The sequence below is a fragment of the Ammodytes marinus genome (genome assembly GCF_949987685.1).
Source record: "Ammodytes marinus genome assembly, chromosome: 11".
In the NCBI taxonomy this organism is placed as follows: domain Eukaryota; kingdom Metazoa; phylum Chordata; class Actinopteri; order Uranoscopiformes; family Ammodytidae; genus Ammodytes; species Ammodytes marinus.
Genome location: NC_137215.1, coordinates 17599271 through 17614798, shown reverse-complemented (window position 1 = coordinate 17614798; position 15528 = coordinate 17599271). Strand labels below are relative to the sequence as shown.

The following is a 15528-nucleotide window of genomic DNA, read 5'->3' as shown; positions in this document are numbered from 1 at the left end:
GTTGAATTAATGACCAGTTTCACCTGCTAAGAGAGGACTGGATCCATCCACAAAGGCCTGTCTGTATATTTATGAACATCCATGTTTCTCAAATGTACCTATGAAGAATATATTTGCTCTACAACGACAGTAAGTCTATATAATACATTGTGAACCAATGTTGAAATGCTCCTAAAGAAGTCGGACTTAATCATACTGCAAGTAGTGTTGTTTGACCACTTTAAACTGATATTTGCTGTATCTCTTAGATAGAGATATATACATACATAGATGGACACAAACGGCCACAAGCTGGTGCATTTTCTTTTCAGCCAGAGCCATTGGTTGCTCTTTTCAGTTTCCTCTGAAGCTGCCTTTGCAGCCTGCCTTAATCCCTGATCATGAATCCCTAACTCCCTGAGTAAACTGGAACTAGATGTGGCCACAGATCCATGGTAACAAAATCCCACCGGGGTACCCTGGCTTTGCAGCCTTGCCACTAAATCTCATCTGTTATCTCAGTAAACTTAAGCCTCTTCCGCTCGTATGCCTCATATGCTGCATCTTCTCATGGTGAAGAGAATTCTACAATGTAAGAAAAGATTGTCTGCCCTGTGAGTCCTGGACCATAGAGCCAAGGAAAGGCTTGAGACATGGTGGGAATTATAAGTTACTGGCCTCTGACTGCTTCCTGCCACTGAATATATTATTTTGCACCAACTCAATAATACATGTTTCCTCAACAACAGTACCTGTGTAAAGCAAAACTCAATCACAGTTATCTTAGCTTCAAGGATACATTTATATTACCATAAAACTATTAGTTATGCAGAATGTCTCATCTCTGGTAAAAGAAAATCAGACATAATTTCCAATTCAAAAAATTTGACAACGGTTACAGGTGAGAGTTCAAATAAAAAAGAGCAAGAAGGGAGTCGAGGGATTATAATTGTGCCAATTAGAACTTTAGTTACAAATTCAATTAAGGTTCTATATTAAGTCAGTGTGCCACATACTACTGGTGGATATGGCACCCCAGTCAACCCACTACTATTGGCCCATTTTTCACATTGTTTATTCAAAATATAGCAGATCTGACCTAGTACAGTCAGTGACATCATTTAGAGGTGGGTCTGCGACACTCAAGTATCAAGTATTGCATCAGTTATTAACTGACTGTATTCTATGTTCTTTCAGGTTTCTGGGGGAAGAATTGTGAGGTTGACATTGATGCCTGTGCTTTGCCGAACAACACATGTCCACCAGAGACTCAGTGTGTGGATCTCCCATATGGCCTTGAATACACCTGCCACACACCCTGCCCTCAAAACCTTCAAGTGGGTAAACCAAATCTTAATGGACTATTTGTCCTCATTCGGTATCCACTTGTAAACTTTTCCTCTTACAGTCCTTTTATATTGTTTAAAGAGCTCCCAGTTTGTGGTTATTGCTCTTGAGGCTGTTTAAATGGATTCTCTGCAAGAGTGCAGCGACATATCACATGGACCTTAACAAGCTATTTAATGAGGACGCTTTATGCAATTTTCGGAACTATTGTATTCAGAGGAATTTCCACTAATGATCAGGTTGATCTTTTTTTTTTTTTTTTCCTCAAACACAGAACTTACAGTAGTACATAGATCTCACCAGAACATTCACTGGTATCTAGTTGAGCTGATGGTACATTCTGAATGCATATCTAAATGAGCAGAGTGACACTTTGGTATACAAAATACAATATACATATAAATACAACATTTACAAAGTCTCTTATTGGTTAAAAGATTTGAACATTTATATATTAAGAAAGCAGGAATTTTCAGTTATTCATAGTAAACCTCCAAAAAATGTCTGCAAACTGTCACTACAACCTGAATAATGACATTGAGGACTAAAGTGAGAAAGTGTCAAATAATTATTCAGTATCTCTCATGCTTATTTGTATCCCTGTGTATCACAAAGGATTATCCCACATTTTAAATAAATCCCAAAGGGAGATAGACCGCAAATGCAGTAATCCATGAACACAGCAATCGGCTCGTGCAGATGCTGTTACAGTATGTAGGTTTAACCAGTTTGAAAGCTGTTTTAAATTCTTGAGCATTCTTTAATTGATACTTTCCATGTATCTGTCACCTGGCTCACATAAATACACACATGGTTGGTGACTATGAACTTGAAGTATATATATATTCGCAGCACACTGTATGCTGCATCCTGTATTTGATTCCCCAAAGCAAATTTTCACGTTGTTTTTTTTTTTTTAAATTCGGAATGTGGTGGTGGCACATTTTCCAGATTGCTAAACAGAAGCAGTGGAAGAAGACAAAGCTGGGATTGGGTGATTGTTTGTCAGGGTTTTTTTGCTTTTGGCATGCACAAGAGGGAGCACATTTACGGGATTGAAAAAGGCCTCTGCCTCCTGAAGCGGACGAGTGCCACTGAAAATGTGCAATGTCTGTAGTTTTTGGATTGCATTGGTTTCTTTAAGTGTAGAAGAATGAACCCCTTTGCGTTTTACAAGAAAACCCAAACCAAACCCAAAGCGGATTCTTCAGATGACAGATGGAGAAGATCACTAGCTTGAGTTGGCTTCCTTACAGAAATGCCATGATGTCTCTATCATACACCTGCCTACAAGCCAGCTCTGCCTCTGACCCTTTGTTTCCCTTACTACATACACACACATGAACCAGGGAGCAGGCATATCTCTTTTGTTACAGAGAACACATGGGAGTTTGAGCCCTCAATGACCATTGATCTTGTCTTGTACGACATGATGCAGATGCCTCCTGGAATACTGAGTGAACCCAGTATGAAGCATAAATCAGTATTCAGGAGTGAGTCATGGGGCTGTAATCAAGCTCTTTTCAGAGGCAGCCAGAAGCAAGAAATGATTAGGGGCTTGCTTTGTAAAATAATGGTTTTATTTTTCACCAGAATGACATCAGTCTTATCTATGCTATTACCATACAATATGAAACAATTTCATTTCAACCAGCATGCCCGTTATTTTCCTGACATGTGTATCTAACAGCTACATCTTCTATCAACAGTCAGCCTGTGCCAACGGTGGACGCTGTGTGCTGTATAATGCCAGCAGCTACGCCTGTCTCTGTACACCCGGTTGGTCCAGTCAGAACTGCAGCACAAATGTCAATGAATGTGTTCGACATTGGTGTCGAAATGGAGCCACTTGTGTGGATGAGATTGATGGTTACAGGTGAGTGTTCAAATTTTGATGGTCTTCGGGGCCATTCAGGCACCGGAATGTCAATGATTGTAAAAGGCTGTGACATTTACGGTTTTTCCTCCTTCAGGGGTTGAAAGAAATTCCCCTGACTCTATATACGGTATAGTAAGACATTCTCTTTAATCTGTTGCTAGCTGCCTTTGTCCCAGAGGATACACGGGAGTCCACTGTGAGGAGGACATTGATTACTGCGTCGGCCACCGTTGCTCCGAACGTGGCGTTTGCCTTGATCAGCGGTATAACTTCACCTGCCGCTGCATGCCCGGATTCCAAGGGTCGCTCTGTGAACTGGAAGCAAATGAGTGCAGCAGCTTCCCCTGCGCAAGCGGTGCCACCTGTGTGGACCTAATCAGTGATTATCGGTGCCTCTGTCCCCCGGGCTTTGAGGGTATGAGACCATCTGATGCGAGCGTGAGCCTATTTACGGATATTAGTGGCTGCCTGGGCCAGCCAAAGGGTATTAGGTCTAGAAGCAGGGTTTTCGAGTTTAAATGTTGATTCAGTATATTAGAAATAAATACAAATATATGCAGTATTCACCCAAAACATTCCCATGAGTTTGCCCCAGGTTTAGGTTAAGGTTTTCACATTTGAAATCGATATGTAAATGTGATATGCAAATAAGCAGATTTGTTACATCATGATTTTAGTAGATAGGACATTTGCATTGACTATAAATAGAAAGGATTTAACGAGTGAGATTCGGACATGTAGCGTGAGTTCTTTGTCAATTGTCATAATGCTATTTGATGGTATTTGGAAGAGGTTTCCCTATGTAAGTCATTAAGCACTTAACAAGATTTAAACTGACATAAAAATCATGCCTTTGCCCCGTTTCATTGCATTAATGAATGTAGTAGACATAATTTACTGGAATTACTGAAGAATTATTTACAACTTAACCATATGCAAATGATGGTGACTTGAACGTACACATTCATTTATAACCGTCAATAAAACCGTCAGTTTTTATGTCGTTTGTAAAACACTTGTGCCATGTTTACCAGATGTTTTATGGGGAAATTGACTCAATTAATACCTAACACTTGTAATAATTACGGTAGTTAATGTCCTCTTTTATATGTGATCCAATTGTGCCAAAATCCAATGCTAATAAATAGTTAAAATAAGTTCCAAGGGAGATTATTTACATTTAAAATGGTTTCCGTATTTCTTTGACATTTGGCATAAAGTGAACTGATACCATTGACAATATTCGCTGAGTGGGCTGACAATGTCTTCATTGAACAGGGGTGCATCAATGTGTAAGCAGTTAAATTAATTAATAATGGCTTGTCATACTAAGCAGGCTCAGTGTCATAACGTGTGTAGTACAAAGTGGGTCTTGTACAGTGCATTGAGGCTGGAGCGGCTACCTCAATTATGTGAGTGTCTTACAGTACTTGATTAGCAGAGCATTTGCCAGTGCGTGGGGTCATGATGGTGAAAGTACAATTACCTTTGGTGTGTAGACAGCTGTGCGGATAGAGTAGCAGTGCCTGAGGATGTCTGGCTGTTAGTTCTCCATGAGCTTTCCGTCTCACGCAGAACTAATGGGTCTGAAATATCGCAAGAGGCCAGGCTTGCTGGAGCTTCAAATTTTGTCTGTAAAATCTTTAAAATACATTCCATCTAACTCTTGCCCAGAGGATACTAAAAATGAGGTTTTGTGCATACGAACAAGCTGCAACATGCTGAACACATAATCATTCGATACATTTCGAAGCCAGTAGAGTCAGAGGTAATCATCCGCCTCGTGAAACAAAACCGTGTCTTCAATAAAACCAGGCACGGCTCATTGTTGGGGAAAAATAAACAATGCATTTGTACTGCACATGTTCTGAATGTTATTAAGGATAGAATGATTATTCAACGATGGAGCTTCAAAAATTCCTATAGTTTTTAAATATCAACAGTGATATCTAAATGTATTAGTCGGAACAGTATTCCCCATGTACAATTGATAGAGTGTATTTGTTCCCTCTCTTTATGCTGCAGGAAGGACATGCTCTGAGAATGTAAATGATTGCTCGTCCCAGCCTTGTCTAAATGGAGGCTCTTGTATGGATCTCATAAACGACTACATTTGTCATTGTCCTATTGGTAAGTACCGACCACTTTAAGTATTTTTTAACATGTCTTGAAAATATTGTGCATTTCATTCACTGCATACTTCACCTTGGGTATAAGTGAAATTCCTGGTTCGTGTATGTTTACATTCAAACAGTTTACCTTGATAAAGATGTCCTTCCGAAGATAATTAAAGACAGAAAATTATCAGTTACACTTAGTCTTTGATACAATCTGTGCTATGGGTTAGAAAATCAACATCAGTAAACCTGTAAAGAAAACAGCACTGGTTCTTGTTTAGCATTGATGTGTGTAAACATGATTTCCCTAATAAGACTAAGATTTATTTGTCAGTGTTTTCCTTTTAATCAAGCCACACCGTGTTTCACACAGAGCTGTATGTTGGTTTCATTTAACACACGTTCTACAAAAGGATCCATAATAATAATCACATAATGGAGTGTGGTTTATGCATTGCTCAGTGTGCGGCTGATTTTTTTACAATGCCCTCTGGTTTTCAAATACTTAATCACCACTTGATTGCACAAGTCAGAATGCCACAGCCAACCCACTTGGCAATACAAGTCCAATGTCACATTCCATTTGTAAACAGCCACAAATCCACAGAATAGGATTTTCAGACAAATATATGAAAAATAAAATCCACAACACAAAGATATTGACAGGAGACACAAAATACACCATGGCACCGGGCAACGGGTCTGCTGCTTTTTTTTATTATTTTCTTACTATGTTCCACAATGGCAGAGAAACTGCAGCGGTTATGTTGGATATTTTACTTCTGCTTTTTTGTGAAAGACTACCGTCATGCAAACTGGTTGAGTACATTTGACAAAGGGAAACAATGTCAACACTGTTTTGCTGTCCTTTTGCATTTTGTTTAAAGCTTTCTGTGCCTTTTTCCCGCAATCTGTGTGCCTCCTATTTTACGGTACAATAAATCAACAAAAACATGTTGGGTGAAGTCATAACAACATATAACTTGCCTCCAAACATGCACAGCACCTGAAACAAGGTGTCTCTTTATGACATTATGGATACAGCAAATGCATCACTGGAACAAATCTGCTCTGATTATTGTCATTCCCATTTGCTCAGATTAGATTATGGCCAAAACAGAACACCAACGTGTCAGTAAAGCTTCCATTAGGGTTCTGATTTCATTGGCAGATTTATAGACAGGTGTTTCTGATGACTTTATCTTTTTCCTAAATTCAATAACATAAATGGTTTGTCGGGTTTGCTTTGCTTTGCTTTCGCCCCAAGAAACGCACTAAGAATCAGAATATAATATCACTATTTTCCGATCCTATGAAAAGACCCTCTCCTGGCACAGTCTTTCTCTCTTTTCTTTATCTTAGCGGCTACTTCAGTCAAGCTTGCACAGTTGTCTACTTTTGTGGTTTTAGTGACAGAAAATACAAATGTGTATGCTGCATCTGGCTCTGTGTGAAAAAAAACACTTGGGAACAATGCTGATTAGTCAACTGCAGCCATTGTTTTTGGAGACTAAATACTAAATCCCTTCAGGCCTGACCATGGAATAAGTACTTTTTAAACGTGTTGCTATCGTGCCTCTTAGCCTTAGCGTTTATATACTACATTGAGTGAAGATGAGATTAATTTTATCAGGAATGGCCAAGACACAGTTTAGTAAACATTCAAAATGTTGGAAAATCTGATCAGGCACAAATAGACATGACCTACACCTAAGTAACCTAAGGACTGGGGAAAATGTGTATTTTTTTTCCATGGTGCCACATAAATTGACTCACTGTCGCTTCATTAGATTTGTTTACACTAAAAAAATCAACCTCTCCTTTTCCGGGCTCATCATCTGACTTAATAACCAAATGTCATTGAACTCAGGGCAACAAAGAAAGCGAGACAAACAACCTCTCCAGAGGTAATGACCTACGCAAGCTAAAGTCAGGTTTCATGTTCGCACTTAACCGTTAGTCCCTTTTTATTTATTGACCTGAATTAGGCCATTTCCTTAACCAAGAACATGATTTGCCTTTTTTCAGCTCAGTGGAGCAACCAGAAGGTTGTCGATGAGATTTAAATATGCTGATGAACAGCAGTTATCCGAGCCAAGGAACAGTTATGACCCATGGCTGTTTTCATTAACCACCGAACACAAGTACATAGAGACTTGGCTTCAATGTTTTCATCAATACATCATAGCATGTCCTGTTTATTTTGAGATGAAGTTTAAAAAACATACATAAACAAATGTGAGTTATACCAAGCAGAGTTGGGCTAAGCCACTGGTAGCTGTCAGATAGACTAGGGCAACCTATTTGGAGATGGGGACACTGTAAATGTGACATTCCTTCATGCAACATTAACCTCAGAGTGGATCGCATGCACAATTGGTTATTAAACACTTCTGAAACACTCTGATGGAGGATATGGCTGTCCATTAACGAGTCAAGGCAAAAAAAGGGTGTAGTTGGAAGGTCATCAAACACCTAGAGAGATGTGTTGGTGTAGAGCGTGCCTCTCCGGATACAGGTTAGAATGTAAAGGAAGTGGAGACTGTTTCCAATAGGGAACTATATCATCTAACATCATCGGTGCCCTGCACATTCATGTCTTGATGAAAGGAACTTGCTTTAGGAAGTGACGTTTGAAATATGTCACTCCTCTGCCAGGGAGAGTGAGACCTACTTATGCAGACACTAAAACTGCTCACGGATAAATGTGATGGAGACGTTGGCTCATTCTTTCTGTTAAAAGGCAGTTAGATTAATAAGGTTTTTGCCTAGCGTGGGTATGAAATTCAGGGAAGTTTGCTGTTTTAAAAACTAAAATATTCTCCATAAAGACATGCATTCTCCAATGGGTACAAGTTTGAACAGTGTGGTGTCAGTGAAAAAAACATCTAGGAATCTATTTTGGGATTTTCTCTTAAATTCATCTTTATTTCTGCAAACAAAATCGGTCTCACAATCTGTCTGTGCTTTATTTACAACAATAGTTATCGACATAGTGACCTATCAGTGACATGCAGGCGAGCGTTTGGCCAGGCAGATAAATGTGATATAGATCAGTGTGGTAGGGTGGGTCCCTGTCAGTGATTCACTCAATTAGCATACTGCATAGCAGGTAGATTGCAAGGGGAGGAATCAATACCCCCATTAACCCGCTAGAGAAAAGGTGTCTTTGCCTCATAAAACATGCAAGCCACATAAGAATGTGTTGAGTGATGTTTGTTACTGTTGTTTCTATGAATCCAGTGATTACTGCTTGTTTCAGCTGAATTTTCCTTCTCCATTGTTAACCCGGTTTTTCTTTTTACAGGGTTCAAGGGGAAAGATTGCTCGGTGGATATTGACCTTTGCTCATTTGGAATGTGCAGTGAACATACAACGATATGCGCCGAGACCATGGGTGGACAGAATGTGTCTTGCACATGTGAGAGAGGTGGGTGAGACCTTTAACGGTTGTTATGTGTATTAACAGCTGAAAAATGAGCATGTGGCAAGACTAAAGGCCGAATTCCACCGGCTGCGTCTCCGGTCCTTCTCCGCTCCAGCACGGCAGAAACAAAAATACAATTAAGAGCAGTCAGTGGGTGAGTTTCCACCACGGCCGCTGCGCCGTCTCTCTGCTCCGCTGCTGCTCCAGCTCTCCGGTGAAATATGCACTGCTTCTATTTCTGCCGGATGCCGGAGCTCACCGCATCAATTTAGCACAGAACACATCGAGATAGACAGGAACACAAGCGCCGACAAAACAATAAAACCTCCGGTTAATTTTCAAAATAAGACACTCGGTGTTCACTGCAGGTAACAATCTCAAAACAGAGACACATACGAGCATGTCCACTGCTCTTTTACTCGTTCGGATGGGAACAATAACCTTCCGTGCGTTCGTTGTTGTGTAAATACCATATAGGAGAATCATATTATCAAGAGCGATCGCCCGTCACTTTTATTACCGCGGGAACTCCTCGGTCTCGCGACTCCAGCTGTTCAGCGGAGCTGGCCGTGCCTGCTTTGAAAACGGAGCCGGTGGGTATTGCCGGACGTGAGCGCACGGAGCAAAACCGTTGGACACCGCACCCGCAGCCAGTGGAATTCCGGGGTAAGAATGTGTGCATTTTCTCATGCATACTTACTGACTCGCACAAAGTCGAGGTCACTGCACTCAAAGTAGTGTGTGGCTGTACAGTAAATATAACTACTACTAATTCAGTAAGATAATGTTATATGACAGGCAGTTTTTTGTTTTATCAGATCCAGACTGCAGAAGGCCTCTTATATGCTACTTCTTGTCATAGTTATATTACTAGATTTAATATTAATACAACATTTAAAAATCTTATTTATGCACTCCAATATCCAAAATCCCCAAATTGCCCTCATAAGGCTTTAAAAGCTGTCCACCATGCAACATCTTCTATCCTTCGGTGGCAGACATGCTTAATCCTATGCTCATGCTGATTTACACAGATTTAATTTGGCAGTTCCTGCAAAAAAGGTTATTTTGTTTGTGTGTCAGTCAAGTGCCTCTGATTAGCCTCTTTGAGCATGGCGGTGTTAACACAGCAGTAGCTGCCTGCAGTGACTGGGGATAACACCGGAGTGAGTAGAAAGGGCTTGACCTGTTAGAAACTCTCTGGCTTTACAGTGGTGCAAGTCAAGGACACATGTGCAGCTAGTGACTAGAGTGCCAGTGTGGCATAGGAAATCATGTAGCTAATTCCTGGATACGGTCATGGTGCTTGAAATGAAAAAAAATTTCCTGCCAAAGCCATCATAATTCAGTCGACACTACTCCGCACCAGCTCCGCTATCTCTTCTCAAATGAATAGCTATTACATAGAAGTTCCTGTAACCCAATCAATAACGGTAACTCCATTACTCCTGTTGCACTTATGCTTGGCAGATGTCAAAGTGAAGGATTGTGAGTGATTTCCTATGTAAATGAAAGCAACCCGCGGCGAGCTGCTTTCCCCAGATCACCTCTCGAGGGTAAACTGCAAGCTTCTGTCTTGTCTAGATGTTTCAGGTCAGCAGCCTTGGCATCCACATTGACTTATACTTACCAAACTAATATGTTGCAAAACATGCTACTTGTACCCTCCCTCCCTATACTGTTTATCCCACGTTGTCAACTTTGTGACCTCTGTTTAGTATTCACACTTGATCACATCGTTGAACAACGTTGGATGACCTCAACACACGGGATGGTTCATATATGGTTTTGCGTGTTTACAAATGTATCGAGGGTTGTCGAACAAAAATAAATATGGTAGAGGCTTCTTATGAAGGTTGCTGTGGAAATTCTTCAAAGATTTTCAAGTGTTAGGCGGTATCTTTTTGATTTTACATTAGCATTTATATCAAAGGAACAACTTTGCAGTTAGAGTTGAAGTTTTATTTTTCTATACAATTATTTCAGGTCCAAAAGCTGTTGTTTCATAAACAAGAATGAGACACATTTTGCGGAGGTTTTCACAATGCAACATTTGGTTTTGTTTGTTTGTTTGATTTTCTTCTTGGTTTTGTAAACTGGTTGTTGTGACTTTTCTTTTTAAACTCATCCTTTCTTAACTGAAAGAAAGGCTCAGGACCCTTATGCTCTGAAACATTCACATTGCACACAACAGTACACAGCACCGGCAATGATGTGCCTTAAACACTAGATGTTGGTTATTGTGTGTGTGTGTGAGTGTGTGATACACAATTACACATGTGCACCGATGCGTGCCATTTCTTTCATGTGGTACCCTTTGTGTATAGATTGACTTTGATCTTAAAAATCAGTGGATTTGGCTTGTGTAATGTAATAAATCACAAGGGCAATGACTGGCTCTTATTAAACATGATTAAATGATCCAGTGAGCTGAGTCTGCATGTGCCCAGCAAGATCTTTGAATCAATACAAGCTTCTGAAAAGCAGCTTTTATTTGTGAAAACAAAGTCATGCTGATCCTAATTAGCTGAGGAATGAAACCAGGCAAAAAGAATCCAATAATAGTCTCTCTCTCTCTCTTTTCTTTTGTTCCCTTTTTTTTATACATGTGCTGCAGGGTTCGGAGGGTCATTTTGTGAAGTAAATCTCAACGAGTGTGACTCGAAGCCATGCCAGAATGGTGGTCTTTGTGTGGACAGCATTGACCTGTATCAGTGCCTCTGCTCAGAGGGTAAGTTTCAATGCAATTGTAATTGTCCCAATTCTCGACAAAATACGGTTATGTGGCTTATTCAGATCAATCAATGGGCAAGTTATTGTGTGTTCAATAACCACACATTGAGATACCTTTCTTACTATATAGAAATATCCCGAAAACCAAATCAATGGAGCCAAAACTCTATATTTTCCCTTACTGATATGTGTTATAATAACATCACACACACACGCACGCACATATTTGTCTTTTTAATATCTAAATCCCACATATAATAAGTTAGTTAGTCAATTTAATTTTAAGGGCCATGCCGCCTCAATCATAATGGACGATTTTTTTAACCCTTTCAACAGTTACAATAGAAAGGTCTTTGAACAGACGTCATCAACTCATTACTGCAGGAAATGATTATGAAACATAATTTCCCAGACTCAATTGCCCGGCTAAGAAACAAATAACCTGAATAGATGTGAACAATCAATAAACAGAACATTCAACGTGAATAAATGATTGCTACCAACTAAGGGGAATACTTCAGTCCATAGACAGCTACATTCATGCACAAGGACTCAACTATTTTTGCACAACTGGAAGATAGTCTTGGTACTTGATACTTATTTTCTTTTTCACCCATCACATGTCTACCTGTATTGCCATGTGCCTTGGAGTGCTGAGTGCTAACAGAAGTTTGTCCTACCCAGAAGCAATCAGGGAACTTGTTATTGTGTTTGTTTGGACTTAAAAACCTGCACGTTTTCAACTAAAGTAGTTCCAAGCACGTGATGTTGATTGCTACCCTTAATTCAGGGTTGATTTTCTATTCCACAGTTTGTCATGTTTTCTTGCTTGCAGCTCAGCACCCATAATGTTAACAAAGATGTGCTTTAAATGTCTCTGCACACATAAATTAATTCTGGCAGCAGGTAAACTCATTAGGGTAAGAGGGAATAAATCTGTTTTTTTCCCCAATCATATCTTGGTCCAGTTGACACCTTACCTGTGAGACATACCTCTGATTAAAACCTTGATTGTGGTTGAAGCCTGTTATGCATTTTTAATGTAGTCAGAGTAATTGTCAAATTTTATGACATGGAGAGAGGTGGAAATTGGTTCCATGGTCAGTTTGAGAAATGATGAGAACTCGACCTGCACCGATGGTGCTGATAGCCAGGCATTAGTCATGGCCCTCCTGTAGCCGCCGTGTGTGACAGTGCTAATGGTAGTCATTTTGTGGCGTGACTAAGCGGTGGAATATATTTATGGGGGACTAAAATCTCAGAAATTGGCAGCACTCACTTTTTCTTCATGACTTTAACCTTTTTTATCTTTAACATATCAATGGGCTAGTGGGCAAAAACTGGGAGTCAGGTAGACATGCACAATATGTCCGAATATAATACACCCCTCAAAGGAGACTGTGGTGCGGTCCATGTTATGTATTCGTTTACTTGTGATGAGCATGTAGGAAAAAAAGTCATATTAAATTTCACAGCTGCAATGAATTGCTTTTGGGTACGATACGATACTAATTAGTATCTTTTCAAGTCTGGTGTTTACTGACATTCACACGCCATCTCTGATGAGAGAATTTTTTTTCTGTCTCTCTTTACACCAGGCTTTGGGGGGTTGAACTGTGAAATCAACTATGATGAATGTGTCCATGGATACTGTGCCAATAATTCCACTTGTATTGACCTGGTTGCAGACTATGAGTGCATCTGTCCTTCGGGCTTTGCCGGTGAGTTATCTGTGTCATCATTTTGCCTAGTTTCGGCTTTAATGAATATACTGCAGATTGATGACTCCTCAGCAGTGATAACCATCAGAGTGGTTCCATTGTTCAATGGAAGACTTCATTTTACCAATTTCAGAATGACTGCAGCTGATGAAGTGTTGAGATGTCTTTGTTTCTCCTCCTGTAGAAGCTGAATAGAGGGGAAATTATTTTTCGACGATAATACATCCTTTACAAGTCTAGGAATGATGCTGTAACAGAAATATGTATGTGCAGTAGTAATACTGATTCCAGATGCCAAGCTGTATGTTTCTTATACACTCGGTGTGTCTCCAGATTAAAATGTGTGTGAGGTATTACTGGAACCATCTCTGTATTTATCAGCCCCATACAGTATGTTTGTTGAGTAGTATGAATTGGGGAGTTGTATTCAAATGTTTGTACTGTCATGCCATAGGCAGACATGCAACACAAGACATGGCAAGTACAAAGATGTCAGTATAACTGTAACAGGACCCCTACTGACTCCAGACTTATAATCACGCTGATGGTCGTCACTCTCTAGGGTGTAAAGTCACTTGTATAACGGGTTGTGTAGACGTGTCATTATGTTGTGTGATGGGGTTTGTTTTTCTAGCTTTGTGTTCATCTTCATTGCGCTCTATACATCTTTTTTGCTTTTGCTTTTTTCACCTTTTCAGGTAAAAATTGCTCCACATCTTTCTCTGCATGTGCATCAGATGTTGGGTTCTGCAAAAATGGCGGAACCTGCTACCGCAACTCAACGGGGGAAATGCAGTGCGTTTGCTCTCCAGGTATTAAACAAGCACATGTATGCAATAGATTTGTAACAAATGTGTTATCCTCTGTCTTTGTTTTGATACATTGATTAAGCTTTGCATTTTTCAGAAATCTAGACCTGTAAAATGTAAATAATAGTAAGCTTTACAATTATTTTAACCAATTGTGTCATTGTGTCTGGGTTATTCTACATTAGTTCCTCTCTTTTAAATGCAGTCCTTTTAATAAACCATGTTTGGAGAAAAATATGTTGTTCATTAATGTGATATCCTCAATCAGCTCTTATTAATAAGTTAATACCATTAAAACCATTAGAAAGCAAATGTAAAAATCCACAAACGAGTCACAAAAAAATAAAATAATCCACATCCCACAGTTCTCTTTCTCTGAAATCCTTCCTTAGCTTTAGCTTATGGCTGGATGAAATATGTAAATCAGTGGGGGGGGGGGGGGGGGGGAACACTAGCAGTGACAGTACCATGTGAAATCACAATCCGTGCTGTCTGTCAGACGTGGGTAGGCAGGAGAGAGGTACTGTACACTGCACAGCACATCAATCACTGCTTTGATCCAAACCTCTTCCAGGATACCATGGCATCGACTGCTCCTCGTCTGGGAACCAATGTGTGTCAAATCCTTGTGACCCCGAAGGGACCCTCCTCTGTGAAGAGCTGGCAAACACTTATAGATGTGTGTGTCAACACGGTTACGGTGGCCCGCACTGCAAAACACCCGTAAACCGCTGTGTTGATGGCCTGTGTCAACACGCTTCAGTTTGTGTGGATCTGCCGAGAGGGTTCAAGTGTGATTGTTTGCCAGGTAGGTGCTTGTTTCAAATGGGGGGGCGAATCCACCAGTGAATCATGTATGAAGCAGACGCACCCCCACATGTTGTTGCTTCAGCTTCCGTCTCAGTGGGAGTCTATTCTCGCCGGCCTAAAGCAAAAACACATAATACAGCCCTTATATGAAATGTGTTAATCAAGGCTCAGTTCATCAGTTTGTGAACCGACTTGAAAGCAGTGAGGATGCTTGGAATGCCTGTGTGCCCGCTTTGGATCTAAAATACTTTTAGTGGTATTTTATCAAACAAATAATTCACAATCAGAGAAATATGCTATCGTGAGACAGCATTTTACTCACATGTATAGAAAAGATTAGTTAACATTTCAGAATTAATATTTGGATTGTATCAGGAAGTTAACCAAAGTAACTGTACAATATGGTAACTATTGCTTTAAAGAATTGTTCATTAACTACCTTAGTTATTGCAAACATATTGTATGTAAATGTCGGGATATTACCTATCTTTATATTTTGTAATTTTAGTTTATTATCACAAGTGTTTTTTTTCTTTTTTCAACATAATTGTTGACAAAAACAAGAATCTGCATTGATACATCCACACGTTATAGCTAGCAGCCTACTTCTCACCTGCATTTGGTGACAGGATCTGCTCATGTGTGTGTAGTATTTTTACCATTTAATTAATGAGAAAGTTATTGTAAATGTAGTCTTTCACTTGTG

General features: G+C 39.9%; 1 protein-coding gene across 1 annotated transcript in view; it reads left to right on the top strand.

The window, feature by feature from the left end:
* Nucleotides 1-15528, top strand: part of eys (eyes shut homolog) — a gene marked incomplete at its 5' end in the record, with an annotated part of 143662 nt that overhangs the window by 17510 nt on the left and 110624 nt on the right. Inside the window, 8 exons of the mRNA XM_080036510.1 lie at nucleotides 1177-1320; nucleotides 3040-3202; nucleotides 3367-3620; nucleotides 5231-5335; nucleotides 8630-8752; nucleotides 11367-11480; nucleotides 13081-13203; nucleotides 13902-14015. Coding sequence (XP_079892636.1) covers nucleotides 1177-1320; nucleotides 3040-3202; nucleotides 3367-3620; nucleotides 5231-5335; nucleotides 8630-8752; nucleotides 11367-11480; nucleotides 13081-13203; nucleotides 13902-14015 — 1140 coding nt within the window. The remainder of the gene's footprint in view (nucleotides 1-1176; nucleotides 1321-3039; nucleotides 3203-3366; nucleotides 3621-5230; nucleotides 5336-8629; nucleotides 8753-11366; nucleotides 11481-13080; nucleotides 13204-13901; nucleotides 14016-15528) is intronic.